The sequence below is a fragment of the Platalea leucorodia genome (genome assembly GCF_965183815.1).
Source record: "Platalea leucorodia genome assembly, chromosome: 2".
NCBI lineage: Eukaryota > Metazoa > Chordata > Aves > Pelecaniformes > Threskiornithidae > Platalea > Platalea leucorodia.
In genome coordinates, this window is record NC_138824.1 from 70,328,049 (window position 1) to 70,339,843 (window position 11,795).

Consider the following 11,795-nt stretch of genomic DNA (forward strand, 5'->3'; position numbering starts at 1 on the left):
TGCTGTTACACGAGAATTACGATGTCTATCTGGGAGCCCTAACAGCGCGCTCACAACAGCTATTCTGAAGTGCTAGCTGTCTTTAAAAACACACACACACAAAAAAAAAAAAAAAACCAAAGAGAAAGTGACAGAGCAAGTTAACACAGTTCAGTCTCAACAGCAAAACTAATCAGCCTTATGCCTCTATGAAGGATCAGATAGATAGTAAAGATTTTAAAATGTGCAAAATATTAACCAATGCTTTAAGTTCACAGGTCATTTTTGCATTAAAAAAGGGAAGGAAACACCCAATCGAATCTTATCTCGGGGCAAATTTCAGGAGCGTTTTCATTTTGTGCGAGGCAAACTTCAAATTAAGCTCACTACTGGATGAGAAAAACTAAAATCTAACCACAGCAATGCTAAAAATGCTTCTCCACTACTTGCAAAAGATCAAAAAAAGTCGGTAAGGCAGCTCATCGTTTGGCAAGCCGGCTACGAGTTCCAGCGACACGAAGCGCCCCGATAAAGCAGGCCTGACTTCAGGAGGAAAGGATCCCGGAGGCACGGCCATCCCAGCGGCGCCCACAAAAAGCGCAATGACAGGCTAACACCATTTTTCTGCTGAATGCTGTGCCGCTCACATCATTCCTTGCTTGCGCCTCGCTAGCTAAAGGTGGTGCGTGGCTACTCTGTTGCTTAAAAGAGGGGTTGGGGGGTCTGAGCCGCAGGTGGGGGTGCTGCCCTGCCCGCTCTGCCAGCTGCGGGCAGGCAGGGCGCTGCTCCGGGCAAGCCCGCACACGCCTCAGCTCCCATCAGCTGGCACCGACCTGTTGAAGGGAAACTCCTCTCTCTCAACTCCAGCAGAGGCCTTGGGGCTCCTTAAAAGTGTTAAACTACAAACTCCGGGGGTTCTGCGGGCAGTCGTTTCTGCATCAGCTGGGAGGGAACTCTGCTGCTCTACTTTGTAACATTAACCCTTTGCTTTCTAACTTGCAAAAGCATCCCTCTTGCTTCCATGCCATCACTCTCGGATTTTGAAATACGAAAGGGCAACCAACTTCCAGGCCGGCCTTTCATTCCCCAGGACTTCAGATGATCAGCAGAGGAGCTCTGCTCTGCCCCAGGACAAACGAGCCACCCCCGCTGTTGCCCCTTCCCCTGCGCTGGGCAAAGCCTTCCCAAAAACATCCCTGGGCAAAGACCTCCCAAAAACATCCCGTTTGGGTGCCGGGGAACCTCAGGCTCATTTTTTCCCCTGCCGATTCACCACTGTGTAACAAGCTCTTCTTGAAACGCAGGGCTCCTTCACACAGGAGAGGTGCAAGCAAGGTTATGAAGATAACGTAAACTCTACGGACTTTAAGCAGAGCAGCTGAAAACTTAGTATTTTTTTAATACCTGACCGCCGAGGTCGCAGGCCCACAGCGCACTCCACACAAGCCAACCCATCTAATGGCACAAGATCCCAGGAGGATCCACACTGCTCTGTGACAGGGAGTAACTCCACTTGCATTTAGGTGCCAAACACCCAAGGGCTGCCCTCGTATTTCATGCCCGTATATACATCTATACACCTATATATAGCTAAATAAATAGCTACGGTAGAACTATCTATAGAAATATCGCTAGATAGATAGATCCGAGCTATTTCCAGCAGGCTCAGCTAAGGCAAAAAGGAGAAAATCAGGACTATTTTCTGCTTTTCAACAGGTCGGCGCAGTCTCCTTCCCACCGCTGGAGAGGAGACTCCCCAGCAAGGCAAACGACCTTCGGTATCATCGCCGGGGTGTATGAGCTAGACAAAGAGATAACGTCATGCCCTCTCCCGCTCCCTCCGTCCTCCCCGCAGTGGCAGGTAGCCAGCCAATCCCGCTCCCCGCACCCGGGTGACATCATCGCTGATGCCGACACACAAACGTGGAAGTACATCAAACTAGCGCTGCCCCAGAGATCTCGGGGCACGGCTCCTCAAAGCCAACCTACCCGCCACCAGTCCCTTGGGATGACGGGCCAGTTAAAAGAAAACCACTCGGGAAGCGGGATTGCGAGGAGGGGTTGCTGGGTAGGAGGAAAGCGGAAGGCAACAAGCAAACACAGCGTAACCACGTTTTTCCCTTGGTTATGCAGTTCCTCCGAAAGCCCTGCAAGCATACACACACAGTTTCATCTTTGGGTGCCCCTGGAGCATTTTTCCTAACAAAACAGAGAAAAGTTAAATACTATTGCACTGATTTTTTTTTTTTTTTTTTTTTTTTTTTTTTTTTACATAACTGCATTCTTTTAAGAAGAAAGCCAAGGTTTAATCACAGCAGGGAAGTTTTTTGTTTTGGTATTTTTTGTTTACATACAACCCTGTTAGGTGTCCACATTTTAAGACTACCTACACAATGTGGACAAATGCCTAAGAAGTAGCAATGCAAATCCAAACTTACACACCTGTCAATCCACTACTGTCTGAAAGGCTCTAGAGCAAAGCAGTATTTACCTATTTCCTTTACTCCTGGCACCAAACCACCATGCCCTCGGTTACCAGGCAAGAGGAAACATTGCCACCCTCGTCTAACCAGCAAGGAAGGGCAGGGAAATCTCATCAGACACAGCCTAAAGCTAGCGCCCCGACAGAAACCGCTGCCGCCCCCCGTTAGCAGAGTGACACCGATGCCCTTAGACCTCAGGTGTTCATTCACTCTTCCAAGTCAATAAATGCATGTGCTGAGTTTCATTGCTAATGCTAACTATGCCGGCAGAGTTCTAGCATACTGAAGGAAAACAAAATTTAAAAATTCTGTTGTCAAGACTGTTAAACCACCGAGGACTTCACTCATTAAGTCAAAGCATTAACAAGTAAGCCGAGAAACAATGCACCGAATTGCAATAATTAACAGAAGAGTTTCAAGTCACACATTCATGCCCTACTTTTTTTGTTTGTTTGTTTGTAAGAAAGGTTCAGGTGATGCAAGCTCTGGGAGCAGAAGGATTACAGAAAAAAATTAAATGGTGTCATTTCATTTGTCAGAAAAAAATGTCAGAAAAAAAGTAAATGGTCAAGGTGGTTTCAAAGGGCAGCTTCTCACTCATCTCCCCCCTCTCGTCTGGCCTTTTGAGCCACATCCTTTTTTCCAGCTTTCTCCCAAGAGCAGCAGCCTGGTTATTCCACTCCCAGCCCTAAAATGCAACTCGCACACCGCGCAGGCAGGCTCCTTCTCCATCAGGAAAGCTGAGGTTCACGCCCTCAAAACAAACTGACATGTGTTTCATTTGCAGAAGAGGCACCGAAGTGCTTTATTTAGTTACTGGAGCTGCAAGCAGCAGTATCTTGCCATCAGGGAAACTCACCAATTATACTACCTTGTTTATAAGCAAAAATAAAAAACCAAAACCACCAAACAACCAAGCAGCTAGGCATACTCGGTTACTTTCAGTTATCTCTCCTTTCCTCTGCAAATGTGCCTTGCATTTCGATACAATATAAGGCTAGAGCTTTCTGTCTTTAGCCAAGTATTAAGACTGTGTGAATAATTAGTCATCCTGGCAGCTAGCATTCACTGCAAAGTCATGCAATCTCGAGATTTGTTTGTTCCACTGACTGCACACTGGAGGGGGGGGGGGGGGGAAAGCAGGCTAGTTTCACACCCACATGGGCACTCTCCGATTTCTATTTTTTAAAGTCATACACTTGTCAAACAGGTTATTCTGGGAATTCTGATTTTCACAAAATAGGCTTCCCTGTTTCCATGGCTTATTGTTGTCGCTCTGCCCCCCCATCACTGCACAGCCCAGCACAGCGGGATTGGATGCAGCACCGTTCACCCCCGACTCGACAGCTTCAGCACTTTGAAGGGCTTCCAACAAGGAAACCGGGTGACAACTGTGCTGAAGGCCAATGCCTTTGTCTAAAGCCACCACAGCAGCAGCAGGAACTTCCACGAGGACTTCAGCAGCAATTCTGAATAAGCCCACGGACCTATCTGTATAGCCCAGACGCACTCTTGACAGCGTCCACTCGGTTTGGTTGTTTCCCTGGGAGGGGGCCAGTGGGGAATAAGGGCAATAACGGACAATTTCATCATTTCAGGATGGGTACTTGGGAGAGCCATTTGTGCTCCTCTGGGAAAGCAGAAGCCAAGAGGCTGACAAACTTGTCACGGGCAGCAACAATGACAAGGACAACATTTTTATCATCCCTAACCGCTCCGCTTGCCACAGCGGGTGGCTCGCCATCAGCCGTGTGCTCAGCCCGGCGGAGACAACGGCTACCCTCCAGAAAAATGACAATAATAAAAGGAGAAGAAATTCTGCCACAAACCTTGTAGACTTGCCCGTACGTGCCATTGCCAACCACTTCCACCAGCTCAAAAATCCCAGCGGGGTCCTGGGGCGGGGAGGAAGGGGCGAGAGGGGGCGGGGGGGGAGAAGAGAAGCGGGGTTACATTTTTGCCAGGCGATGGCCGCTGGCAGAGCCCAGCGAGCCAGCCCGGCTGCTGGCGGCGTGCAGCTGTTGCGCCCTGTTTTTCCACGCACATGCCAATACATGCAAACAAAGGAAAAGCAGCCCAGGGCCGCGCTCCCCCCGCCCGCCCCCGCGGGGCTCCCCCCACGCCGCCGCCGGCCCCCCGCGCCCCGCCACCGGCCCCGGCCCCGGCCCCGGCCCGGCCCGGCCGCTCCCACCCCCGCCGGCCCGGCTGCCCCGGCAAGGGGCGCGCCGGCCCCCGCCCCGCCGGCCCCGGGGGGGCCCCCGCCCCGCCGCCCCGGCCCCCCGCCCCGGCACTCACCCGCAGGGAGGAAAGGTCGATATCCACCAGACTTTTTGCAGGAGAATCGTTCGCCATTTTCCCGTCTCTTTCTTTTTTTTTTTCCTCCTTTGTATTTTTTCTTCTCTGTTAAATAATAGCGAGGCCGCCCCCCCTCCCCGCTCCCCGGAGCAGCTGTGAATTGCGCGGAGCTCGGCTCGGCTCCTCTCCTCCCTTCCGCCCTTCCCTTCTTCACTCCAGCCCCGCCGGGTTGAAACTCTTCAGCATTGGGAGGGGTTGGCGGGGGGGATGATGGATGGATAGATGGATGGTGGGAGGAGGGGGGGAGAGGGAGGTGAGGGAAGGGAAGGAGGGCGGAGAGGGGGTGCTGCGGTCCGTCTGTCCCCCCGCGGCGCGGTGCGGGGCCGGATCCCCCCGAGGCGGGCGGCGGTGCCCCGGCCGGGCGGTGGGTGGGTCGCTCGGTGGGTGGGTCGGTGGGTGCCCGCGCGTCCCCGGCGGCAGCGGGCTCACACCATGTCGCGGCGGCGGCGGCAGGAGCGGCGCCGGGGCCGGCAGCCTCTGGCAGCCTCACGGTGAGCCCCGCGCCCGGGCATGGCACGGCACGGCCCGGCCCGGCCCGGCCGGCGGCGGGGCGGCGCTCACGCCGGGAGCCGGCAGCAGCGGCAGCAGCGGCAGCCGCGGCCCCGCTCTCGCATGGGGGGCTCACGCCCAGCGCCGCGGCGGAGCCCCCGCCGCCTCCGAGCCCTCCCCGCGGCGCTGCCCTCGCATGAAACGGCGCCGGGCACCGGCGGGCAGGGGCTGCGCGTCCCGGCGGCGGCGGGGCAGGGGCGCGGGGCTGGAGCGGGGTGCTGCGAGCCAGACAAAGATAGCCGGGGAGGAGGAGGAGGAGGAGGAGAAGGAGGAGGAGAAAAGGGATACAAAATATACTGGGAGCGGGGAGAGAGAGAGAGAAAAGAGCTCCCCCTTCCCTTCTCCAACAGGAAAAACCGGCGGAAACGCGCCCGCACCAGAGCACTGCTGGGTAAACTCGCGTGGAGAGAGAGGGAGGGAGGGAGGGAGGAGGGCGGCGAGGGGACCGGCCCCGCCGCCGCCGCCCGCCGCCCCACAATAGCCCCGCCGGGGGGGCGGCCCCCGCCCCGCCGCAGCAACGCCCCGGCCCGGCCGGCGGCGGGGCCCACGCGTGTCCGCGGCAGGGCCGTGGTGCTGCGCGGCTGGACGGGGCGGGGGGGCTCTGCCGCGCCGCCGGGCTGGGGCAGGGGCAGGGGCAGGGGCAAGGGCAGGGGCAGCCCGCCCTGCCCGCCCGCCCTGCCTCGGCCCCGCGGCGGGGCAAGGAGGGGGCCCGCCTGCGGGGCGCTGCCAGCCGCGCCCTCGGGGGACGGCACGGTCAGCGTGAGGCGGTCACGACCGGTATCGCGAGGCACTGGTTGGAAATAAGAATAGAAAAGGTGCGCAAGGGTTGTTGGAGCTGCCCCGCTGCCCCGGGGGTGGGCGGTGGTGGTATTGTCCCTTCCCTCCCCGGCGAGGAGACCGGCAAAATCTCTCGTTTTGTCTTTTCCCCCACAGGGAAACCGTTCCTGCCCCATCGGAGACCTCTGCAGGCACAGAGACAAATCCTGGCCCCCTGAACCAGATCCAACAAACTCATAAGAGGGCATTTTAACGCATCATTTACTGAGAGCCGGAACTGTCTCAGGCCCCGTTCCCGCCCAGAAGCATCCTCCAGCAGAATCTGAATCGCATAGAAAAACCTCATTAACCTCTCTCTCAAGCCAGTCGCATCAGGCAGTTGCACGCAGGTGTGAACCTTGGCAGGATTTGTCTCTCATTGAAGTTCTTTATCACACCGATATGGCAAAAATGTTACCTGCTTGCAAGAGGTCGAGTTACGTTTCCTGTGGGAACCAAGGTTTTCCTGTCTCTTCTACTCTAACCACAAAATTACATATACATAGCTATAAGTATCACAGAAACATACTTTTAAAACAAAACAAACCTGTTGAGCAGAAAGTGTAAGGATAAATTACCATAACAGTTTAATGGTGTACTTCATTTTCACTTAAAGTGTAGTAACAAAGAAAGGAAACTCGGGCCTGGACCGGGCCGCTGTTTTTCTCTCTACAGGAACCTGCAGTAATAAGAAGGCAAATGATTTCAAATGGGCTCGATGCTGGGTCCGTCTGAGCGCATGCACACAGTAGTAGGATCAGGTCTAGAGATGCAATAAGTTTTGAAAAGTGGATTTCCACAAAGATTTATTATCAACAGCCTGGTTTGCATTACATGGCTTATTTAACTCTGCCTTTCTATGCGTAAGAGCAGCCTTGGTAGGTCAAACCCATTGCCCGTCTAGCCCAGCGTCCGGTCTCCAGATGTTGCCGGTGGTGAATGCTGAGGGAGGAGCACAGGGATCCTTTAACCATCCAGTGATGCTTCCCTGGGGCATCCTCCCAGCTCTCTGCAGCTCAGGGAGTTCTTCGGCAGCGTTTGGTGTCACTGCATTTCATATTCTCTGGTGATTTTTTCCTTCCACGAGGTTGCCCGTTTACTTTACAGATTTGTACGTGCTTGTGGCTCTTACAGTGTCCCCTGGCAGGGAGTTCCACGGCTGAACTTGCTGCTTGTTATGCGATGACCACCTTTGTTCATTGGCTTTGAACCACCATCTGCTCATTTGCAAGAACCCACTGTTGGTTCTTGTGTTGGAAGAGACAACAATCATCTACTCATTTTCGCCATTATGTTCTTTTTTTTTTTTTTTTGCAGACTTACCTTGTGTCCCCCCTCAGTTTTTGCCAGCTAGCAAGTTCTGGTCTTTTTAGTGATACCACGAATGGAAGCCATTCCGTACCTGCCCTTCATTGAACCATTTCTGCTTCTAATGCCTTCTTTTTTAAGACAGGGGAATGGATTTCCATACCGTGTTCACTATGGGTTCCCCATGCACCATCAGGGCGGTATCAGTCCTCTTCTGATACTCCCTTTTTTCACTGTTGTTGAGTATGAAAATGACATTTCTGTGGAACATGTCTGTTGTAACTCCACGATCGCTTTCCTTAGTGGTAATACTGCCTCAGGGACTGTTGCTGTGTACTTCTGGATGTTGCAAAGATTTTCAAGCCCAAACTCTGAACTGCAAGTTTTCCAAACCCAATATGTAACACCTTTGTTATGCCCCTGAAAAATACAGTCTGAGTTTTTTAGAGCTGAGGCTCTGAGGCCCAAATACACATTTTCACCATTATAGCTCTGATGTGGTTCCACCATAGTGTCCCCTCTCTGCTTTGAGCTTATATTTTATTATAGTGAGTTTTGTTCTTTGGTTTGTTTTAGTATTATACCAGAAGACCGCTAAAGAAGCAAAAGTGCTAATGACAAGATTGTGAATCCTTGAAAACTGGTGCATCCCCTGACTTTAGGGAAAAAGATAGTTTTCATAAAGCAGTAAATGCCACAGGAGAACTTCTCCTGCTAGTTCCCGGGGTGAAGCACCTCACCGCCTCACCTTCCTTTTCCTTCCTACACAAGCGGCGGGATGAAAGGGTTGCTTTCTTGAGGAAGAAGTCTCTCTGGCTGCGGCCAAAACCACTCTGTTCACATGTTCATCATGCTCTTCACCAGCACAGCGTCCTTGCTCAGTTTGGAAAGTCTAAAGGTTAAAAGACCAAGCCTAAAACCACTGGAAAGAAGATGAGCGGTCTGTTCTAACTCTTCCTCACAGAGTGAAACCAGCACCCCCAAAGGAGACAAAGTCAGATGGCCATCGAAAATCGTAATGCAGATGAAATGCAAGGAAAGGCAATTTCAGCCCTGTGGATAGTCACCCCACACGCAGAGCAGTAAATGACTGTGTCTTCTAATGACAAACTAAGTACAAGCATCAAAAAATCTGAGTCAGCTCCATCTGTTCGGGAGCAAAGCGGGAGAAAGCCGCGGGGTCAGTGTGCTGCTGTCACCCTCAGACACGGTTGCACCCGTTCCTGCTCCCCGTGTCCGCAGCAGCGGAGGGAACGGAGGAGCTGTAGTTTCATGAGCAGTTTCAGCATCCCTGGAAGAGGGAGGCCGTGCCTCCCTTTCTCCGGCCATTTGTTCCTATCCTCTGGCACCACATCCCGTGTGTCGGCATAAGCGTTCGTACGGCTGTGCAGTGAGCCAGGACTTACTCGTAGCAAAGCCAGCCTAGGAAAGGAAAAGAATTTTTAATGTTACTATTGATCAGTTTCCCGGGCTGGTTCATCGCGTGCCTGCTTGAGAAGTTGTGCTGAGAGGAGGGAGGGGGGACAGAAACTGCGTGCAGGGGAGGAAGTGTAACCATAGCATTGCCTCTTGGTGGTAGCTGTGGCTTAAGCCAATTTCAACTCTCGATGGACCCATAGGGGTAGAACTAGAGAAACTTCCTTCCTTACTGGAAGAGGCACTGTGGGAGTAGTGGGAACCCAACATTTATGTTCTGGCCACAAAAGAAATTCCTTGCCGTCTATTTTTTTTTTCCCCGCAGTTCTTTGAAATTGTCATTGTTTTAGTCTTTTCCGCATTTAATACGCTGGGGCCCTAATCACTGACCAGAGATGTAGAGGTCATCAACTGCACTAACTTTTTAAGAGCTTAATCATCAACAGTATTCAAGGAGATGAGTAAAGAGACAGGAAGTTCTGAATTTTCATTTTGTTTTTCCTACTGATTCATCCCGTAGCCTTGGGGCATCTCATTTCCTGCCTCCGCTCCTGTTCCCTGTGTGGAAAATGGGAGTGATTTTGACCTACTTGATAGTGCGAAGTGTTAGACATGTGCCCCCTTGTACTGTTTAGGGAAATGGTTCTCACCTTGGCCAGGAAAGTCCACGAGGGAGGCCCAAGCTAGGGTGAGGGATACCAGAGCACAGAGCAGCGAGCAAGGCTGAGTGAGGCTTTGCACAGTCCAGATCTCGTGGGCTCCCAAGACCAGAGGGAGGTTGCGAGGCTTTGAAGACTGCCTGCTGTCCTCATGCTGATGAGTTCTCCTTGTGCTGGTGAATATAACACATGCCGGGAGCAGATAGTATACAGAAGCATGCCCCACAATCAGCCTTCCTCCACCTCTTATATTCTCTTATATGCTGCATCTAAATGTCATACAGGTGGACGTGTTCCTGCAGCTCTGGTTGCCCAGTTGTGCATGCACTGCTGCTGGTGACATCCCGCTGCTTCCCCCCTGCCCAGGCCAGCACACTGCCTGGACCTGTGGGTTACCCTCACCTTGACATGCAGGCAAGGCTCAGGCCTGGAGCTGGACCTGAGTGCAGGGAAGCATGCGTGGATGTTGCTGTAGGTGACACCGAGTTGCACAGGGCCCAAAAGGAGCAGCTTTCCACCGGCTGCACGCTTTGAGGCCAGCACTCTCCACCCCCTGGCTTCCCCTGTTAGCAGATCGGGGACTGGAATGAAAGGACTCCTGAAACGCGGGGGCTGCCTAAATATAGCAATCCCGCTAGCACAGGGAGAGTGGCAAAGAAGGGCAGGGCACTTGCCACCACTGCTCCGTACGGGGCGGGAAGGCACAGTACTATCAGCACTCTCAGCGCTTTAGAGGCGCCCACCTTTCCCCATCCCCTGCCAGGCTCCACATCTGTGCTGTTCTTTTAGCTGTGCCAGTACAGCTCCCTTGCATTGTGGTCAGATAGCTGGGCTGATCTCAGCAAAAAAGAAAACACCTTTTTTCTTTATTTTTTGCAGGCTTTGCTTTACCTCTTGTTAACGCCCTGCTTTGAAGGAGTGGTGGGCAGTAATGTGAGAGCAGGAATTCCTCAAGTTGTTATTGCACGGAAATCTAGCTATCATGAAACTATGTCCTAAAAGTTGTTTGAAAGAGCTGTTCCTAAGTTTGAAAGAGTCCTAGAGTTGAGTGAACGAGTTACCTGAAATGGCATTGCAGTATAGCCTAGGGAGACAAGTTAACCTTAGTCCTGTAATAATTAATATCACACCTGTGCAGTACTGGAGCACCTGGCAGTTCTAACTTGATCCAGATCACGAATAAACATATGACTATGTTCTTATGAAAATAACATGATACAGTGTTTATTGCATCTTTATGCTTTTACACTAGTTGTGGTGAAGAAAGATGGTACCTGATCCATCTAAAGCTGTAGGACATGAGAAGCAGATAGCTGAAATGGTATGAAGTTTGCCAGGACAATGTGCTCCCAGAGAAATCTGTGAACAAATCTGAACCGGCAGAGTAAAGTTCAGCAATTTGCATCACCTAGCTGGGGCATTTTGAATCTGGTTTTGAACATGCCCACACAGGATTTACATCCGTGGAGCCACAGACTCCGTGGGGAGGCTGCTCCCGCCCCTGGAACAGAGCAGGACAAGGAGGGGTGATTTCATGCTGCCGTGGTCTTTTGCTGACTCCACATCCCTAATTGATCTTCCCAGATGGAATTTGCAGCACAGCCCAGGGTCTCACAGTTCACATCAGACTGGGAAGTGGCAGTCCTGCAGCCAGGCATAAAGCTGGCTATAAACCTGGCATAAAAAATACTGTTGCATGTTTGGGCTAATTGAGAGGATCCTGTGTATATTTTTGGACACTGCTCGTGCCCTAAGTTGTAACAAGCTAGCTGTTTCTGGTCCTGCTATCTGTCACACAAAGCATGCAATTACCGAGTGTGGCTGGCTGTCACAGGCTATCTCTGCTTGCAGCTAAGCTGGTTTGTAGTTATCTTCCCATGACCCAGCTGTGACACTTATTTCACCTCTTATACAGGGCCCTGAGCCATATCTGCAGTGGCTATGGCCAAACTTTTTCCTCCCCGTCTGAGTCAGAACTCCTTGGGGAGTATTGTCCCTCCTCACGTTTGTCTTGATGTGCCTTATCTCACCTAGGGGCACCTGGGGATGCTCACCCGGAGTTTCTGAGGGGTCGGGGTGACGAGCAAGGCAGAGAGCCAACCTGCTCACGCCACATTTGTGCCCTGGAATAAGAAAAGCTGCTCTACCAACGTGATGGCAGCTGTGGCTCTGCAGGTGTTTCTCTACAGGCAGTGCCTGTGTAAGGACCTCCCAACCCTTCTTCACCGAG

At 52.4% G+C, this 11,795-nt stretch overlaps 1 protein-coding gene across 5 annotated transcripts in view; it reads right to left on the reverse strand.

Annotated features, from left to right (window-relative positions):
* The window catches only part of MAP4K4 (mitogen-activated protein kinase kinase kinase kinase 4), a 163,154-nt gene extending 157,694 nt beyond the window's left edge, over positions 1-5,460 (reverse strand). For all 5 annotated transcript variants that reach the window (XM_082304038.1, XM_082304036.1, XM_082304037.1 and 2 more), the window contains exons 1-2: positions 4,758-5,460; positions 4,292-4,357 (exon numbers count right to left, since the gene is read on the reverse strand). In XM_082304038.1, coding sequence (XP_082160164.1) covers positions 4,292-4,357; positions 4,758-4,814 — 123 coding nt within the window. In that variant the 5' untranslated portion in view covers positions 4,815-5,460. The remainder of the gene's footprint in view (positions 1-4,291; positions 4,358-4,757) is intronic.
* Between the last annotated feature and the right edge of the window lie 6,335 nt (positions 5,461-11,795).